This window comes from Seriola aureovittata, chromosome 10 (genome assembly GCF_021018895.1).
Source record: "Seriola aureovittata isolate HTS-2021-v1 ecotype China chromosome 10, ASM2101889v1, whole genome shotgun sequence".
In the NCBI taxonomy this organism is placed as follows: Eukaryota; Metazoa; Chordata; class Actinopteri; order Carangiformes; family Carangidae; genus Seriola; species Seriola aureovittata.
In genome coordinates this window covers 8,981,699-9,000,297 of record NC_079373.1, presented here as the reverse complement: position 1 = coordinate 9,000,297, position 18,599 = coordinate 8,981,699, and the positions used below count along the sequence as shown (strand labels likewise).

Below are 18,599 nucleotides of genomic sequence, written 5' to 3'. Positions count from 1 at the left end.
CTGTTGTATGAGGTAAGAATTCTTATTTCTAAATATTACAGAGAATCAAAGGATAAAAAAACAAAATTAAGGCTTTTTATTACAATACTCTAGATAGAAATTGCAAAAACTCGAAAAAGTCCAAATTCATCAGTATTAATAAAAGTTGTAAAACAGCATTTATGTTAATACCAGTTATAATTTCTTACAACTAAATGCAATTAAAAAAAAGAAAAAAAGACAGCTATCTTGTGTTAAGATATCTTACAAGTTATTGAGGGAGGGGACATTTTTTTCACTTTCGAGATCAGCTGCCTTCCTCTGATCTCAAACAGAAGTCCATGTTGAAGTTATAAATAACACATCAGTGTTATCCTATTACCATCACTTACAATTTAGTTGTGTCATTTCAATGTAGTTATCTGGGATTAAGAATGAAATAGTAAATAAATTGTGAAAAAATGATTTTAAAAAATGTGAAAAAAAACTATCCTGCCCCCTTTGTTTTATTATTGAGGGAACACTTGTCAGGTAATTACAACTATTGTTGGCTTTGTTTCAGAGAGTATTTTCTTAGTCATAGGTTTGACCTTTATACAATGTCATACATTGTTTGTGTGCCCTGCTGTGGATCTACAACCAGTGGTATATATGGTTTCTAACTAACTTTCTAACTGCTGATGAAACTGATGGTCAGTTTTTCCTAATTTTGCTAAGCAGAAATGGATATGTGTGTATTCCCATTCTTAAAAAAACTGATAATTTTTCTCTTCCTGTCTTTTTCCACTGAGAGATTCAACTTAAGGGGACACACAAAACTGCAAACATGTCTGAAGCGTAAGTATCCATGTGTTAGTAACTTTCCTGACACCATAACGCACACATGGTATGTGAAATTACAAAAATGTCACAAATTCTACTTTTCCTCTTTCTCTTTGAATTACGGATACCTCCATCCTAATTGGACAGGCCTGCGGTGAGTTTAACTGTGTGTTTAACTGATTAATCTAATTTTGATTTTAAATTTATGGTATCATTTGTGGGACTCAAAACTATGTATTCTACAAGCTAGGTATTCTGTACTTTAAATCTGTAATTTCTGACTACTCTTGACTGACTTCATAATCCAAATAACAAAATTATGTGTTACATGACATGAATCAAACATTATGACAGATCAGATCAGATCAGATCAAATTCTTCTCAGGGTGTTAGTCATCATTTATCATGTGTATAGTGTCAGAACAGAAATAGCATGCATCATCTTCACACTTGAACACAATCTGCAGTTTCTACTGGGAGTGAAAATAAACCTGCTTTAACAACTTGAACTGGTACAGGAATAAAATATGATAAGTATGGTAAGTGACATATATATTATTATTATTATTATTATTATTATATATATAATATATGTATGGGCAGTGATGACATTAGAAATATGTCATGGAGTTTGTTTAGTGAAATGTCCATGAACTCAACACTGTGCTAGTGTTTATACTAGCCCGCCTCTGTCAGTTACTTCAAGAAGCAAGGAACTCTAGGAAATGTCTTGTATTCACTCATATAGTTGAAATTCTTTGCCAAAAATCTGAATGAACTGTACACTGGCTTCTTTTCCAGAAACCAAAGCCAAAGATCTCTGCATCTCGCAGACTGTTCCTGAAGGTGTGTGTTAGTCTTGGATGGAAATGCTGTAAAAAGTACTGTAATCCATACACTGTCTGGTTGACTGAGGTGTAATTTTGTATGTGTATGTGCTGTGCACCAGACCAAACTGATAAAGAAGGCCATGACCATGCTGGAGAATGAAAAGCAAGCCAGAAAAGATGAACGAGAGAGAACCCTTACTGAGAGAGTCCCAGCCCTCCAAATGTCAGGCCTGTCTCTGCAGGATCTACAGGTATATTTATCACTGAAGCACCTTAATCCACACAAGGATCTTTTTATGGTTATGACTCTAATGAAAGTCAACATTAAATCAGATGACTGTCTTAACACTTCACCATCACTTCACCCAAATCACTTTTTTCCACCTACCCCTAATGATATCTAGCCAAAAGCAATTAGTTTTGGCTTTATTTGCAGGGGTTCTGAGACGTATGCAACCACCCAAATATAACTGTGGTGAGTGTAATTTGGTTTATGGGGCTCAAAGCACCGGAAAATGAAATTTGAAAATTTGAAAACCACAACACGCAATATCTCTTGCCAGTGTCACGGATCCGATGAGGCAGGGGTGAAGGTTAGAGACTCAGATGTGGAGGACGAACCGGTGTCAAAGAATTTATTTAAACCAAAAAACCAAAGTCCATACATGGGCAGATGCCACTGACAAAACACACACCAAGCATCATCACCAACAATGACACCACAAAGACAAGACAGAGCAAGGGCTTTTTAAAGGAACGGAACTGATTAACAATGGAGAACAGGAGGGGAAGCAGACACAGGTGGGACACATCAGGGATGATCAACCAAAGGAAGCAAAACTAGAACTCAGACACTGGGGCGACATGACTATCAAAATAAAACAGGAAGTGCACGAGGAAACAGAGCACAAAACAGGGAAGACTAAACTAGACACCAGAAACACCCAAACCAGAAACACTCAAAACCCAGAACAGAAACCCAAAACACAGAAAACCAAACCAAGAAAATGTCCAAAAAACCAAAATCCTGGAGCCTCCAGGCGGAGACCATGACAGCCAGGAACAATTAGTTGGAACAACCCATACACCTTGAAGTCAACAGTTTTAAATTGGACCATAAGAAACTATTTCCAAAGAAAATAATGCATGTATTTATATAGAATCATATTTAAGGTATACAGTATTTTATAAACAAATGCCTACATGTCATACTGTCCTTACAGTGTCAAACTTTCAAACAAATACATTATGAGTCTAATGCACTAAAGGTTTCTGTCCACAGAATCTTTGCAAAGAACTACACCAGAAAATTGATGTGGTTGATGAAGAGCGGTATGACGTTGCTTCTAAAGTGACAAAAAATGATAGGGAGGTAAGTGATATTTCGTAAATAACCATTTCAGCTTTATCCTTGTTCAGATAAAATTAAGCATCATACAAATTTAAGGAATGCATACTATGTAACCAATATTAAATTGGAAATTAAAACTTTATGGTAATGTTGAGTGGGGGGGCGTGTCTCTTGTGTGGGAAAAAGATCCAGGACCTGTCTCAAAAGATCTTTGAGTTGAAGGGCAAGATGAAGAGACCAAACCTGAGGAGGGTGAGAGTGTCAGCTGACGCCATGCTGGGGGCTCTGCTGGGCTCTAAGGTCAAAGAGTCTGTGGACTTCAAGGCCAACCTCAAGACTGTAAAGAAGGAGGATGAAAAGGTAAGGGTTTCTGACTTTAACTTCAGTTTATCGCAAATTATCATGTGGTGTCCCTTCACCGTCTATTCACTTCATCCACTCAGTATCAAGACTGCTTCTTGGGACCACTATTTATTATTTTATTATATATTATATATTATTATTTATTATATTGTATTTGGGTACACACAGTATATTAAAAACAACATAAGCAATCAAATGACAAAAAAGTTGAAAATATATCAAACAGCTGACAATCTGCACAATTTTTGTAAGACTGCTTGTTTTGATTTCAGCTTTAATAGACTACATCTTTATTATCATTACACATTGATTGCCACCATTGGCAAACAAAAATTTGGGACTGTACACTGATATTGAGCACCTTGTTGCAGCCTGAATATATTAACACTATGACTGAAGCTAAAGATATACATTTCTTGAGCACATACATTAAGAAAGTTGGTGGGATAATTAAAGTAGATTTAAATGACGCCTGAAAAGAAACCCTGATGTGAAACCTGAACTGAAATGCTTTTAAAGGAACTAGAAAGTAGGCTTGAACCTGAGAAGGGTATCATTTGTTAAAAAAAAAATATAAAGGAATAAGAATAAAGTGTCTGAGGCAATATTTACTGCAAGAAAAAAAAATTGTTTTATGTTAACATGCATGTATCCTTATCTTCCCCATCACTGTAGGCCTATTTGTGTTGTCCAAAATGACTACAAGAAAATACTACACCAAATGACTACTAATTGTGTTCTAATGAGAATTAAGTGAGGCCAATCCTTTTTATACTTTCATCCCACAGAAAGAGGAAGTGACTGACTGGCGTAAGAATGTGGATGCCATGTCCGGTATGGAGGGCAGAAAGAAGTTGTTTAATGCCGGGCAGTAGATTTGAAGTGAATATCTTTGTGAAGATGTTTACTGCTCTATAACAGGTGGAACCAGTGAATCATGTGACTATTGTTCATTTTATAATGACGGTGAAAATGAAGACCAGTAGGTTCAGGAAAGTCAATGTTTCAACTGTGAACATATTAACTTATTATACTTCGAGGAATACATATAGTTTTTTATATAATGGCGTAATGCAAACTGTATTATGAAAAACTTATGTATTTAACGTATTTGAGCAGTGTACTGCTTTGTAGTTTTTAGCATCCATATGATTTCATGAACAGAGCACCACTATTGGCTGTCCATATAAACAGGCAATAATCATGCAGATGGGTATGTTTTAACAAGTATGTTACTGTGATACTTTGATCCTGTTGCCTTCAAAAGCATCTTCCAAATCATGGCAACATAAAACATGGAAATCAACATTTGTGTTTGTTCTTGTGTTTTCCACAAAGATAATAATACCTGTTGGATTGAGAAAGAGAATGAATACACATTCCAGGGACAGCTAATTTTGACAGTCAACTGTTCATGGAGTCACATCAAGGTGAGCATCCTTGAAAATGAATGTGGCATTAAACTAAAAGACACTTTGATGAGAAGAAGCAGTGTTATGAATTGTGCATAAAACAATAAAATGTAATTGACATTGCTCAAAGAAGACTGGTCATCTGTGCCTTAAACTGGAGAGCTATTACTCCCCTTACAGCAGTGTTCAAATATTTGTATACTTGTATTAGTCAAGTTATCATCTGATGATTTACTGTATATCCTCATAAATAATGACTTCTGTCAAAAAATGACATACCTTTTTTAGATCTCCCTTTATTCTATGAGATTATTGTGAGTCAAATATCAGGTTTTATAGCATTATTGGATATTTAATGATTTAAGCAACAATGTGACGAAGCACTTTGATTTGTCTCCCAAAGCCAAAACAACATCTTTGAAATGTCTGATAAATGCAAAACCCAAACACATTCATTATGCTATCACAGAAGACTGAGGAAAAACTGAAAATATGAACAATGGAGAAGATGAGACCAGAGAATTTTGATATATTCTCTAAAAATGACTCAAAACGGCTAATGGATTATCAAAATAGTTGCCAAATATTTTTCTGTTGATCGTCTAACCACTAATTGTTATAGCTTCAATTCAAAGGACTGAATGTAGATCAAAATGTCCTTTTAAATGACAAATGCAGAAATTAAATGAGTTGGTTTCAACAATGGCTTCAATATACAGAGAACAACCGTTACTGCTATCCTTGGGCTCTGAACCAACATTTCAGTAACTTAATTGTGTTGGAGTGGCAGTAGTTTCCCAAAATTGAGGATAAATGATTATTTTACTTAAAACTTTAACAGTTTGATTTTCTTTATATCTACATTGTCATAGCTACACACCTGTATCATTCTGGGCGGGTATACAGGTTTACACAAACCGACCCTTCCCCTACCTGTAAGTAAAGTTATTTCACACTGCTGTTTTTCTCTTACAAACAACATAAATCCTTTCCAAACTGAAAACTACAAAGCTCATACTACGAAATATCATCAGTTATAACCAGCCGACTGTACCTCTCTACATCCATGGCTGACAGAAGTTACCGCCCTTCTTCTCCCTTCGCCTCCCTCCACGACCGTTACTACTACTCCTAATATGGGCATAACGTTTGCCAAAGAGCCCACCCACATGTGAGATGCGCCGTTCTGATTGGACGGTTGGAATCTCACTCAATGACGTTTACAGGAACGCTGTTGTACTGTACATGGCCTGCGAAGTACTATCAACACAGACGGCTGTACCATCTCCATTTAGGCCGGATTTAAAACCCACACAGGGTAAGACGACTTTTTCGAAATATTCTGGTCATTTTGGGATGAGGTTGCCACATGCCTGTTCTTTGGTTTTATAGGTTGGTCCTGTCTTTACCTCGGTCTAAGCGGCCATAATACAAGCAGCAACGGACATTTAGTCCGTTGCTGCTTGTATTATGGCACGTCCATCCATCCTCTCGTCTTAGCTTAAAAGCTTTGCAGCAGCATACAATAAAGTATTTGCACATAGTAGTTAGGTATTGTTATCTGTTGTTGTTTAGTGTTCAGCCGACGAATACGGCTGGTTAAGAAGGGTAACTGCTCTAGCTATCTGCCTGTCACCTTTATAAGGCAACCTCTAACCTTTTGCTGGCTCCAAGTCCCTGCTCCTGAACCCAGATCAGATAGACAGACTGATATTGGATGTAAGCTGTGTTCTGCTTAAATAAATGTAATATTTTTACTTCTGCTTTCACTGACTGCATGATTTTTACATTAATTTACTCCAAATGTGTGCAGGTTTCTGCTGCTGGTGCTTCGGATGTCCAAGTACAGACTTTTTCTGCTGAGGCATGGTGAGGGGGCCTGGAACAAAGAGAACCGCTTCTGCAGCTGGGTTGACCAGAAGCTGAGTGAAGATGGGGTGAAGGAGGCCCAAGACTGTGGCAGGCTCTTGAAAGAGCAGGGCTACAAGTTTGACTTGGTATTCACCTCCATACTTAGCCGGTCTGTCCAGACAGCCTGGCTGGTGCTGGAGGCTATGGGCCAGGAGTGGGTCCCTGTTGTCAAGTCCTGGAGACTTAATGAGCGCCACTATGGTGCCCTGATTGGCTTGAACCGGGCAGAGATGGCTTTACAACATGGAGAGGAACAGGTGAAGTTGTGGAGAAGGAGCTATGACATCACTCCACCTCCGATTGATGAATCCCATCCATACTTTCTGGAAATCTACAATGACCGTAGATATGCAACTTGTGACGTGCCCAAGGACAGCCTTCCTCGAGCAGAGAGCCTGAAGGAGGTGCTGGACAGGCTGCTGCCATACTGGGACAGCATTGTGGTGCCAGAGATAAGGAAAGGCAGGACTGTGCTCATTTCTGCTCATGGAAACAGCTGCAGGGCTCTGCTGAAACACCTGGAAGGTATGCTACTGGACTGACCTAGGCTATTTTAAAACAGCGCTCTCTCAGCTTTTGTTTTTGTGCAGTGAATGCATTCAGTTGAATTCAGCAACAGTTCCTGAATTCCTGTTTGAAGCTTTACAAGCTGCTTTTTTAGTCATCAGATTCAGTGAATTGGGGAAGGACATTTTTCAGTTCCAGAAATGGAAGGTTGAACCTGCACAAAAAGGCCAGTGGGTTTATGTTACATTTGGCAGAGGCTATGAAATCCACGCTGACCTTTCATCACACTCATAAGCTGCCGGGGCTTCATGTGCCACAGGCCACTCAGTAACTTAACACATACTGACTGTTACATAATAATATGCAGCAGTGGCTGGCAGCTTTCCTGCATGTAATGTCATCATACGGCACTATTGCAAAATGAAAGTCTGCAAATTGTCAGCAAGCTTGGTTGTAGTTTGATTGTCTGGCATGGTTTTAATATTAGTATTTTTATTTCAACAGGTATATCAGAGAAGGACATAGCCAACGTGACTTTACCTACAGGGATACCTGTGCTGCTTGAGCTGGATGAAAACCTGAGGCCTGTGAAACCGCGACGGCTCTTGGGAGACCAGGCAAAGATTCAGGCAGCCATTAAAAAGGTGGAGGATCAGGGAAAGGCCAAACCATCAAATTGAATTCACTAAACTGACTGTAAGATTTAACATAGCTCTGTTCTTGTCTCTTCTGATCCTCTTCAAAATATTCAAATAACTCATAATATAATAACATTAGACAATAACAACAAGAGATTCTTGTTAGTAAGATTAAAAGAACAGGTGTTCTGACTTACAGTTAAATTGCTGTATGTGTAATAAGGAAGAAGAAGGAAGTCCATCAATGTACTGTAAATGTTTCAGTGCTGTGTATTATGTGTAAGCACTGAGGGCAAATTTGGTTCATATCTTATTTTTAAGCTAATTGTCCCTACGTATGACTGTATGGTAAACCCTAAAGTGGTTATCTATTTATTTACTCCTTGACTCTACCTTTGCGTATTTATAGTAATGTGGTGAAGGTGAAAAATCTTGAAGGAAAATAATGCTCTTTTGCTAAATGATGCTTTTCTATTACAGTGATAAGCTTTAAAGGTTTTCTCTTACATTTTAAAAATGTGCCTTCAGTATTAACCTCATGCTCAGATTCAGTTATTTTTGAAAGCTCAAACAGGTCTTATGGTGATTTTATTTGGGAATAAAAGCACTCCATTAACAAACTTTACCTCGTAGAAATTGATAGCCAGGCTGTTCATTTCAAGAATGGGTTAATTGTGAGCCACAGAAGAGCTGTAAATATGCAAAACACTGAAATCCTCTACTGTCCTATGTGAGTTACTTATAGTTTTAAATGTCCTATAGGTATGACAGGCAGACATGTTGCTTTTCTATTAGGTTCATACAGTACATTCAATTTGACATTGAATACATTGAGTTTAAAACACCATGGCTATCGACCGTGGTTATTTGGTATGATAACTGGTTTATGCTTTGCACGTTTTGGGGATATGAGGAAGATTTTTTGAATTTATCCCCTTGTTACAAAAATGCAAAAACCACGAGAACCATGTGAAAAACAAGCACTGTTTGATGTTCATTTTAAATTCTAAATTTTTGTTATTTATAGCAGCACTCTCTTTTAATATTATGTCACTACTGTGTGTGTTACAGGCTACTTTACTGCATGTTGTATTGTGTCTCTTGTTACAGTACTGTGCATCGTTTGTGTCTCCTGTTTTCTCAGTTTGTTGTTGTTTTTATCTGCCACTGTTATTTTATACACTGGTTTGTTAGGACAGCAGGGGAAAGATGATAAGTTAAGAACATGCATATGATTATACTAAAGGGTAGAAAACACTGATATATTTGTAATTTCATGGAGGATGATTTAATGTCTTTCCTGCTGTCTACACCTTCCCATGGGAGAGTTAACATGATGGAATAAAGGGAATAACATTTTCCTAAAATAAAACTTTTAATTACTCTGTTAAGGTCAATTTTAAGCTTCATATTGTCAGATAATTCAATGTCTCAGACGTCAGAGAGATATATATAATACGTTAGCTGTAAATCTGATGGTGGAGCAATAGGAACAAATTAGAAAACAAACAACAATGCTGTTTTGGAAGTACAGATATGCCTGTAATTTGGATTCTGGTTGCCTTGAGCCCACTGGAAACAATAAACAGCTGAGTTTGTTTGGCTACCACAGATGGATCCAGAGGAGTGGCTCTTCATTTCTCAACCATTTCTGTAAGTTGGCCAAACCAGATGGGCTGAGCCAGGGAGAAACCTTCTAATTGGTTGAAAATGCTCTTAAATGGACATGATGATCAGCAGGATTCTTATTCCTATCCATGTGGTGGCAATGATACTATGTTATATTGTAGAGATTATACTGTATCAGTGTTCACATAGTGTGTGAACCATGGAGCATAGTGTTCACGTGGAGTCTATAAGACCTGTACACCTGTCATTTTACATTTCTTATCAAATTCACACCAGCAAGGGAATGAGTGTTAGAGGGCTTAAGCTAGTTCATGAATCGTTTTGAAAGTAATAAGAAACATGGTTTTTGAGAACTGCACATTTTAGCACTCATTCAGAAAACTATCATTCATTATATACAGCATTTGGGGCAGTTCAGAATCACATAGAAAGGAAACCAGGCGGACACACAAGGTTTATGATTTTCTCAGAAATCTTTTGCTTATTGACTCTTCTAAAGACCAAATCCTATAGAACTTAAACAGTTAATAATCTCAGAAATAATTGAGTGTGTATAAATTAGATGAATCAGTGGCATTAGAATTTAAACACATCCTTAAAGTTCAACCGTGTACATGCACACACACATCAGGCCCGTGTGGACATCACTGAGTTGCAGCTTGAGCAGGCGGAGCTGTTAACACTGTGCTTATAAACGTCTGGTTGCTCTCCCTCTGCTGACTTTCAGCAAGAACAGTCATTCTGCTCTGCAGGCCTGGTAAGTTCTTATGATGCTATCTTCTAGCTTTTTCAGGTTGACGTGGAGGAATCGGAGATTTGTTAACCAGAGTTGAGAAGAATATGACTGGCACTGTGACTGGTAAAGTTGTAGCTGGTTTCAATTAATGTTGTGTCAGGATAGGTGTATGGCTCATTCACGAGAATAGTTTTTTGGTTTTGATCAGGAGCAGGTAACCTATATTCAAAGACTACATCTTACTTGTTGCAAGAAATTATCTTATGTTGCTTACTCACTCTTCACCTCCTTGGAAAAAATACTTTATATCTGATCTAATCTAGATACACCTGTCTCAAGATAGACCTATGCTTCTGACAAGTTGCAAGTGGATCAATCTTATATATATCTTATAAGACATTTATTTGGGGCAAAAAGTAAAGAAAGGATTACACAGTGCTTATTCTGTATACAGATATTTAAATGACGAGATTATGTTGAAATGTCTTGCCCCTTTACAAGTTTGGACACTGGCTTGAAAAGGGTCCTGGAGGGACTTGCATCCTCAGGCAGAGTAACAAATGGACAATATAAGTGTGAAGGAAAACATTTGTTTATGCTCAGAACAAAAGATATAAATACTGACAACTTAAAATGTTACTGAACGGTTTAAGACAATAAAAGTCAATAAACGACATTTCCTATCAGTGCTGGTCATTAACTCCTCAAGAGAACAAATTGAAAATATAAAGCTCATATAGTTTAGTATATATCTGCTGAGGAATCTAAATTGGAAGGAGCAGTATCCAAGTTGCATTCATGAAATGATATTAGGAAGATAGGACCTGCATAGTCCTAACTCCTAGAATCCACATTTTGTGAGGCTCAGTACTTGTATCCACTCTGTTCAACGCAGGAGTTAATACTAATCTGACTTCAGTGTCTGTTACTGATACACTGAGCAGTCCGGCTGTGGAAAAGCTGTTTGCTGTAGTGGACATGCCAAGTGAGTCTCCTATTCCTTAGATGGTATTGAAGATAAAGGCTACAATCACATGGGGTTGGAGTGTGTGAGTTTATGACCATGGGCTCATCTCCTTGGGGACTGGAAATGTGTTTGGGTTTCCAGAGCATCCTCTCCCTTCTTGATTACTGTCACGATATTTCTGCGTTACAAGACTGAAAACCACTGTGTACCTACAGTAAAAATTGCCCACTTTGCATGAAGTGAGAAAGTTATTTATAATAGATTTGACTTCAAGCCTTCATAGCCTTCAGTGTGCACGTATACATATGAACACGCAGCAGAAACACAAAGAAGAAGAGTTCATACTTTTGTTTTAATGAAATTTTTTGTCATCTGTGGACGACTTTATGTTTCCCATTAAAAGCTGTGTCAAATTAGCTCGATCCAAAAAACACCAATGTCTTCATGGCGTCTGTGACAAGACAGGGTGGGATATGAGCTTTCTTTGTGAGCATGAGCAGAGAGGATTTTTTAAACAGAGTGAGTTTAAAAGTCATTAAAAAGAAGTTGGGACACAAACTTACCAAATGTGAAACTGACACAGGAGGGAGTTGGCAGCTGATGTTTTATTCAGAGCACAAATGTATATTTGTAGAAAGTGGTGTGATTTGACCAAGAGGAAGGTTGACTGCCCTGTTTTTGTACAGATGGGATGCTTTAAATGGGAGAGGAAATGGTTTTCCATATGAGCAAATCACAGGAGGGGTAGCGGTGAATGTTAGGGGCCCTGACATTAATGAAGTCATTCATCAGTAATCAGTCTGCCATCAAACCTACTCATGGGAGATGTATGGAGGAATAACATTCTTTTATAACATACCAGAATTATTTAGATGCAGGATTTATCTGCTGAAATGTCCAACTGTTGCTATACCACTGTTTTGACAATGATGATGAGCTGCCTTTCTGCCTCACAGCAGCATTATGGAAAGTGGATTAATGGCGATCACAATGGAAAGAGGTTATTCTTGGATTCCCACTTTGTATAGCAGAAGGTATTTCCTAGAGTAAACCATGCTCTCTGTCCATGGCCTTGCACCTTGCCAAGCTGGGACACTACAACTAACACTGCCTGTGTACTTCCTTAAAAGGAGGCCGAGTACACCATCTCAGCTGATGGGATACGGAACAGGGAGTGCACATAGCTGCATCTATTTCCATTGAGTCTCTGGCTGAGGAGGAAACTCTAACTCAGCTTTGAATTCATTGATTCATTTAGCATCTTGTGTCACCAGAGATATTTTATTTGAGTTTCATTGATCACTCAAATCTTTTTTTTTATTTTTTATCATGGACAAAATACAGCAAGCAAACAACAATCTCCACTTGTTTAAGGTTCATCTGATGATGGATTCCTTGTGTCCTTTTGCTTATTAAAACAAAGCTGAGCTGCAGAGAGTGGAGAGATGAAGAGCGAGTGAGTGTCCTGCCAAGCCTGTTTCTCTGTTTAGAGATGGTAACTCTCTAATCTTCACTGCACCACTTGATAGTTATTGGTCACAGAACAACACACCCTACATTTTAACCCAACTATACACAAACATTTTAATGAGCTGCAGAAAAGGTCAACATTACAGTATGTTGTGGCTTGCAAACTGAGAGGAATTTGTATCCTGGTCAGGGACTTTTTCATATGTGACCATGTTTGGTCATGTGGAGTAAGCAGCTGCGTCTTCTTGATTGATTGCAAACGCCTCTCTGGCAACTGTTTATCTATAAGCGTGTTGAAGCACTTTCTTTATCTTTCAACAAGAACCTTGTCTGATTTTGGGATATAGTTACCTGAAAAGTTACAATGACAGAAACCAAACGTATAATTCCTCAACAACTAATCAGCAGTATGTACAGTACCTGCAGTGAGTTAAACACATCTCCAATAAAGGCTGAAGACAGTAATTGGCCTTTAAAGTCTTTAGTGGAAGTAACTATGATAACATCAAAAGAGTATAAATATAGAGACAAAAAATAAGAGTTATTACAAATCAGAAAAAGATGGGATAGCCTATAATAATAAAAGGCTTTACCAAAGGTATTATAAAAATTAATTAGTACATTAAAATTATTTCACATATCACCAGTGAAATATCAACGATAAATGAAACATTCACATTGATAATAAGATTGATACCATTCACATATCTCTACGCAAAATATGAAGCTACTGCCAGCAGCTGACTAACAAGGGGAAACAGTAAGCCAACCTTTGTCCAAGGTTCAAGAGTGATTTCAATTTTCTCATTCCAAGATAACTCTTTGCAAGAAAGCAAAAAAGAGTATTTACCAAAAGGTTAAACTTCCCATACAAAGAGAAACACCATTAATCTAAGAGAGTAAAACATTAAGAGTAAAAAAAGTAGAATAAATTAAGATAGGACATTGTATTAAATGTTAGCCACAGACTGCTAGCTACAATAGCTAGCTTGGTTAGCAGTAAATTGACTTAATTAACAAATCAAGAGTTACAAAACAGCTGTAATAAAGTGCCTATAGATGATGGTCCTAATGGGCATTTGGGGAGTATATAAAAGCATCTGTAACTGCGGTGGCGGAAACTGGCTGCTACAGAATGATATACTGAAAATAACTGCTTTAGAATGAATGCCTGTTGTTTATCATAATAAATGACATTAGAACAAAATATAAATACAAATAGCAAAAAGTAAGTTTGTTATTGTATGGCTTCATAGTTTTTACATCCACAAGTTGTGATGGATTGAGAGAGACAGAGCTGTACAGATACTGATATCCAGCTGCCTGCATGTCTTTCCTGAACATTTCCAGAATGAAGATGTGAGGTCGACTGTAACTTGCCAAACCAAATGTAAATCATCCATTATAAGCACGGTCTTTAATACAATATAATGCTTTCCTCTGCCTTCTTTTGATGTCTGATTAATACACTGGCAGACTCTCTATAGGGACGCCATCATCAAGCCAGTAATTACAAAGCCAGACAATATACAAATAGCACATGGCGTGTACACAATGCTGGGATGAATAGAAACACAAAGGAGGACCATGCAATTGATGTAATTATGGGGCTTTTAGTAAGAGTCTTTTAACTTTTGTATTGCACACCGACCACTAATGTCTTATAAGACGTGGAACACTTGAGGAATTCTCAGGCTAAATCCTTTGGCTTCAGAAACAAAGGGCTCAAATGTGGGCTTACTGTGATTTAAGTACTTTTGATGGGCAACATTGGCATTGGATACGAAGCAAACACGTTTTTGTTCAGAACTGTGTCCATTAATCACACTTAAAAGGTCACCCAGTTAAATTCAGTTATCAGTATATTAAAAGATTCATAAGTCAGCGCTTTCAATATTTGTTAATAGAATGTATATATTCTTTCAAATTATAGTAAGAGATCACTCTAATGCTTTTAGTAGACTTTGCAGCGAGGGCCAGCACTCTATCATTGATCTTCATGTAAATCTCTGCATGTTCTGAAATAAAAAGAGTTTGTACTAAGCACAAACCAGGTAGGATGTCAGATTCAGATCATTATTTTCCTTACAAGCTGCAGCTGACATTGGCTGACTTAATGTTTGAATGTGAAATTGTGTTTGTCCTCTGAATACTCTACACCAGGTGTAATGTGTGTTATCTCTTAGTTCCTTGTTCATACATTTGATCTATTAAGATAGCAGCAGGACCTGGCAGGGATAAGAGACAGTCCTTTAAGGCAGAGCCAGGCTTGCTGTTTGCCTATGCTTCCAGACTTTATGCTAAGTTAGGCTTACTGCCTCCTGGCTCTAGCTCCATAGGTAATATATAGACATGACAGTGGTATTGATCATCTCATCTCTCAACTATCAGCGAGAAAGTGAGTAAGCACATTCCCAAAAATGTTGCACTATTCCTTTAAAAGCCCTATTCTGTCATTGCATAATTGTGTATATTCTTGCTCAATGCTTGAATGCAAATCTCATATTTACACATTTGACAGAATCCATACACAACTACTTTTTGCCAGTCTACATTTCACATTCGTGCCACGTAATTACATGCTGCCAGCACAAAACCAGAATTGTTTCCTTGTCTCTGCTCTTTTCCTCATATGACACGTGATTTGTTGCAAACATCTAAATGAATATTCATGAGAAATGTCTGCTGAGAGTTAGGGGCGGCATTCGGCTAGTGATGAGTTGCTAGTTGCATGAGAGCAGACTGACTGTGGTGATGTAGAGAAGAAGATGTCCTGCACCACCAGCGTCTGATCCCATCAGAGTCAGAGCAGATGAGCTAAATCATTTACAGATGTATGAATTATAAACTGCCATGGGCACCCGTCATGTGGGAATTATTTGTGGAAAGAGGAGAAGCCTAAAACATGCTGTACATGTGTAAACGAGGAGATTACAACAATCTTTTGCTGTTTATATGTAAGATAATGTGTAACCCCAATATGATCAATGCTTCGTGCTTGTTTGTTTGCATGTAATAATTCATGCAAGCACACACTTCTATCTAACGAGGCAGCTATTATGGGGAACTCTCAAGTTAGTATCTGTACTCAATATGTGTGTGTGTGTGTGTGTGTGTGTGTGTGTGTGTGTGTGTGTGTGTGTTTGTGTGTGTGTGGCTACCTGCCAGAGTGATGATTTTTCAAACTTTAGAAATGCAGAGGTCTGCTGACCGTGTTGGACCCAGGCCAATTCAAACAGGGCTGGATTGCGACTCTGACATGTCTGTGAGCTGTAAGCCTGCAGAAATCTTTGTTTGCTGCTCCACAGAGTCCATAAGGCTCCAGCACCTGCGTGAGAAACACAGACCAGCCTTTGTCATCCCCAGACTTTAAGTGGTCCCACATAAGACCAGCTGTGAGGGAGTGATGGATATCAGTCTCATGTAACTGTGAGAGAAATCACCCCCGTAGTTTAGGGCTGGAAAACTGAATTTTTACTGTAACACACTTGTAAAATATTTGGCTAATGTCAAAATGGTGGTAATGATGGTGGCTAGGGTGATTATATTAATGACAATAATAAAATTAACTGTGGTAATCATTAAATCATTATGATTGCATATTTAGTTGAACCCTGGGAGAACACCTGTGTCCGTGACATCATAGTTGACTGATGCCGGCTCGGTGGTGCAGACCAGACCAGGAGACCATAGAGGTCACTGGGAAATCTGTATCATCTAGAAATCCTGTAATCTTTTCCATGCATTGTGATTCACCAGCTTATACCTACAGTACAGTATATTAAACACTGGCACCAAAGCTGTTTCAATGACTTCACCTAGTGCTCATCAGTCAGACAGTAGGCTATACCGTTGATTCTGTCCTCTTGTCTGAGAGACCAAGCTTGGCTTTCTTTTTCATTTGAGGGGTTTATTTTGCTTACACATACAGTAAGTTAAGTAAGTCTAAAAATAAGTCTTTATCCCTTTTATTCCTGATCATTATGGATTATACATTATTAACACAACCATCTCTAAAAATGTTTTGTCCTGAAGTAAAATTTATAAGTTGCAATAAATCACTCTCCTGTTTTGCAGAGGTAAAGTGTAAACGAGTGTCATCCTTTTCCAGGAAAGCAATGAACTGTCTCATTAGAGATGTAATGGATGTTTTCAAGAAGGCCTCTTTAGGCCCATTTCTGTTGGGCTTTGTGACTGTATATGGAATCGGCCATTGTGAGAACGAAACTGTTGTATGCCTGAGTCATACAATGATCCGCTGCTCACTGCTGGTGGGCTCCTCTTCAGATCTGAAGATACAGATACTAAACATAAAAGGATGATGCTGAAGTGGCCTTCTTTATAACACTGAGAATGATTATAATACTGTGCTAGTCTGGCTTTCAATTGTTTGGGACATTAATATATTGCAGGTGTGTCACATCAATGTAGAGGAGGAGGAAACACACACAATGGTGCATGATATAAACAGAATTAAGTGTGATGTCAACTTGACTCCGTGGGCTCACATTATCTGGATTCCCAGAAATTTTTTCGTTATGTTGTTTTAGAAGAAGATGGATTGTTTCCTCGGGGCAGGCCAGAAACAGTCTCTGCATCATTTTCTTTCAGCATGTTCTCAAGACCAATGTCTTTTGTCTCATTTTCAGTTTATATATTAACAAGCAGAAACAAGCAGTCTGTCAAAACATTGGCCTGATGTTTCCTCGATCAGTGCGTTGAACAATTAATTAGGTGTCTTTTTGCTGCTTTAAATGGTGATGGTGTAGATAGCAATTGTTTGGTTTTAGGGATTTGGACTTTTCTCCTGTTCACCCATAGAGGGACAATCTCACTTGGATGCCTTTTTTTTAAGTCTTCTGATGTAGTCTGAAGATAGTAACTGAGCTAAGAAACTGTATGGAAAGACATAACAAAAGTACTAATCAGTACTACAGTTTCAACTCTTTGGGTCTGCCTAGGAAGTACACTATATATTTATTAGACTACATTGTCATAATAAAAGCTCATTAGGTATTTCACCAATGTTGCATCTTTTGTTAATAGAACTAATATAATGATAATTATAATCTGTCCCAGACTGTAACAATGTACATTCAAACACTGGAATTGAACTGTGACAAAATGACTGGACTTTTTCTTTGGTTTCATTTTCCTTCCACCTCTGAGTGGGATGGAGTTGTTAATCTTTCTGAAATCACACATCAGAGTTCCTATGTACTTTTACACCAGTGTACTGCATCTGTTGGCTGGAGCCACTGCCAGACTTTCTAACAGACTTCAACAAGGTGTTCAAAAGCTGGTTGATGGCAGCTGCTTATTGTGCAGCTGGAAAATATTCAAAGCTGAGCAGAAAGGTTCACTCATTTGAGTTTTTATTGGCAGTGGTTTGGAAATGGTGCTCAAAGCTGAAGGTGTTAACATATGGTTACTTTTGTTTGAAAATCTATTGCATCCAAGTCTATACACTCAATTTATTATTTATCTATGAAATCTATATGATTTTTTTGCTCTATATCAGCCAGGAGTTTTGCAGTTAATGACTTGGCACTAGATGTTTGTGATGTTACCAGAGCCAGCCAAAATACAAATTAATCTTTACTTTATCGAGGGTTTAGGCAGTAGGTTGATTGCTGTTGATACACACTGGATTGTAGATTATATACTTTGGCAGCCTTTTACTAGAAATTATCAGTGGGCAAGGACCAAACAAGAGGAGAAGGAGTTAAGGGTTCACTGGTTATTATACAACTCAAATGAAGCTGTTCTGTAGAGTAGGTTGTCAAGTGGATCTAAAGCCCCACATCTGTATTCTGAAAGTATGTGTAGGGGGTTGGTTAATTCTTTATTCAAACAGGTCTTACTTAATTGAGGACACTTTTAGGGAGCACATTAGGGACCTACAAGAAAATTTTAAACACATTCAAGAATCACACCCAAATGTAAAGAAGTTGTTAGATACATGAGAAGACTGTTTGTACAAT

At 37.9% G+C, this 18,599-nt stretch overlaps 3 protein-coding genes and 1 long non-coding RNA gene across 5 annotated transcripts in view; 3 read left to right on the top strand and 1 right to left on the bottom strand.

Moving 5' to 3' along the window:
• The window catches only part of LOC130176759 (uncharacterized), a 30,835-nt gene that overhangs the window by 6,915 nt on the left and 5,321 nt on the right, over positions 1-18,599 (bottom strand). The window contains exons 3-4 of the long non-coding RNA XR_008828919.1: positions 15,777-15,943; positions 3,226-3,319 (exon numbers count right to left, since the gene is read on the bottom strand). This is a non-coding gene — a long non-coding RNA (uncharacterized LOC130176759). The remainder of the gene's footprint in view (positions 1-3,225; positions 3,320-15,776; positions 15,944-18,599) is intronic.
• LOC130176754 (troponin I, slow skeletal muscle-like) lies at positions 1,471-4,880 on the top strand. The gene is made up of 5 exons (XM_056388036.1): positions 1,471-1,647; positions 1,751-1,882; positions 2,914-3,003; positions 3,169-3,342; positions 4,134-4,880. Exons 2-5 carry the CDS (start codon positions 1,772-1,774, stop codon positions 4,218-4,220), a joined length of 462 nt encoding a protein of 153 aa, XP_056244011.1. The 5' UTR covers positions 1,471-1,647; positions 1,751-1,771; the 3' UTR covers positions 4,221-4,880.
• Positions 5,955-9,430, top strand: bpgm (2,3-bisphosphoglycerate mutase). Of its 2 annotated transcripts, none has more exons than XM_056388035.1 (3): positions 5,955-6,075; positions 6,571-7,193; positions 7,680-9,430. In XM_056388035.1, the coding sequence occupies exons 2-3, from the start codon at positions 6,593-6,595 to the stop codon at positions 7,853-7,855; spliced, it is 777 nt and encodes a 258-aa protein (XP_056244010.1). In that variant the 5' UTR covers positions 5,955-6,075; positions 6,571-6,592; the 3' UTR covers positions 7,856-9,430. The 2 variants fall into 2 exon arrangements, with proteins under 2 accessions (XP_056244010.1, XP_056244009.1); XM_056388034.1 differs by lacking the exon at positions 5,955-6,075 and adding an exon at positions 6,334-6,476.
• The window catches only part of LOC130176752 (caldesmon-like), a 29,589-nt gene continuing 21,084 nt past the window's right edge, over positions 10,095-18,599 (top strand). Inside the window, exon 1 of the mRNA XM_056388028.1 lies at positions 10,095-10,199. The gene's annotated coding sequence lies outside the window, so the exon portion shown is untranslated. The remainder of the gene's footprint in view (positions 10,200-18,599) is intronic.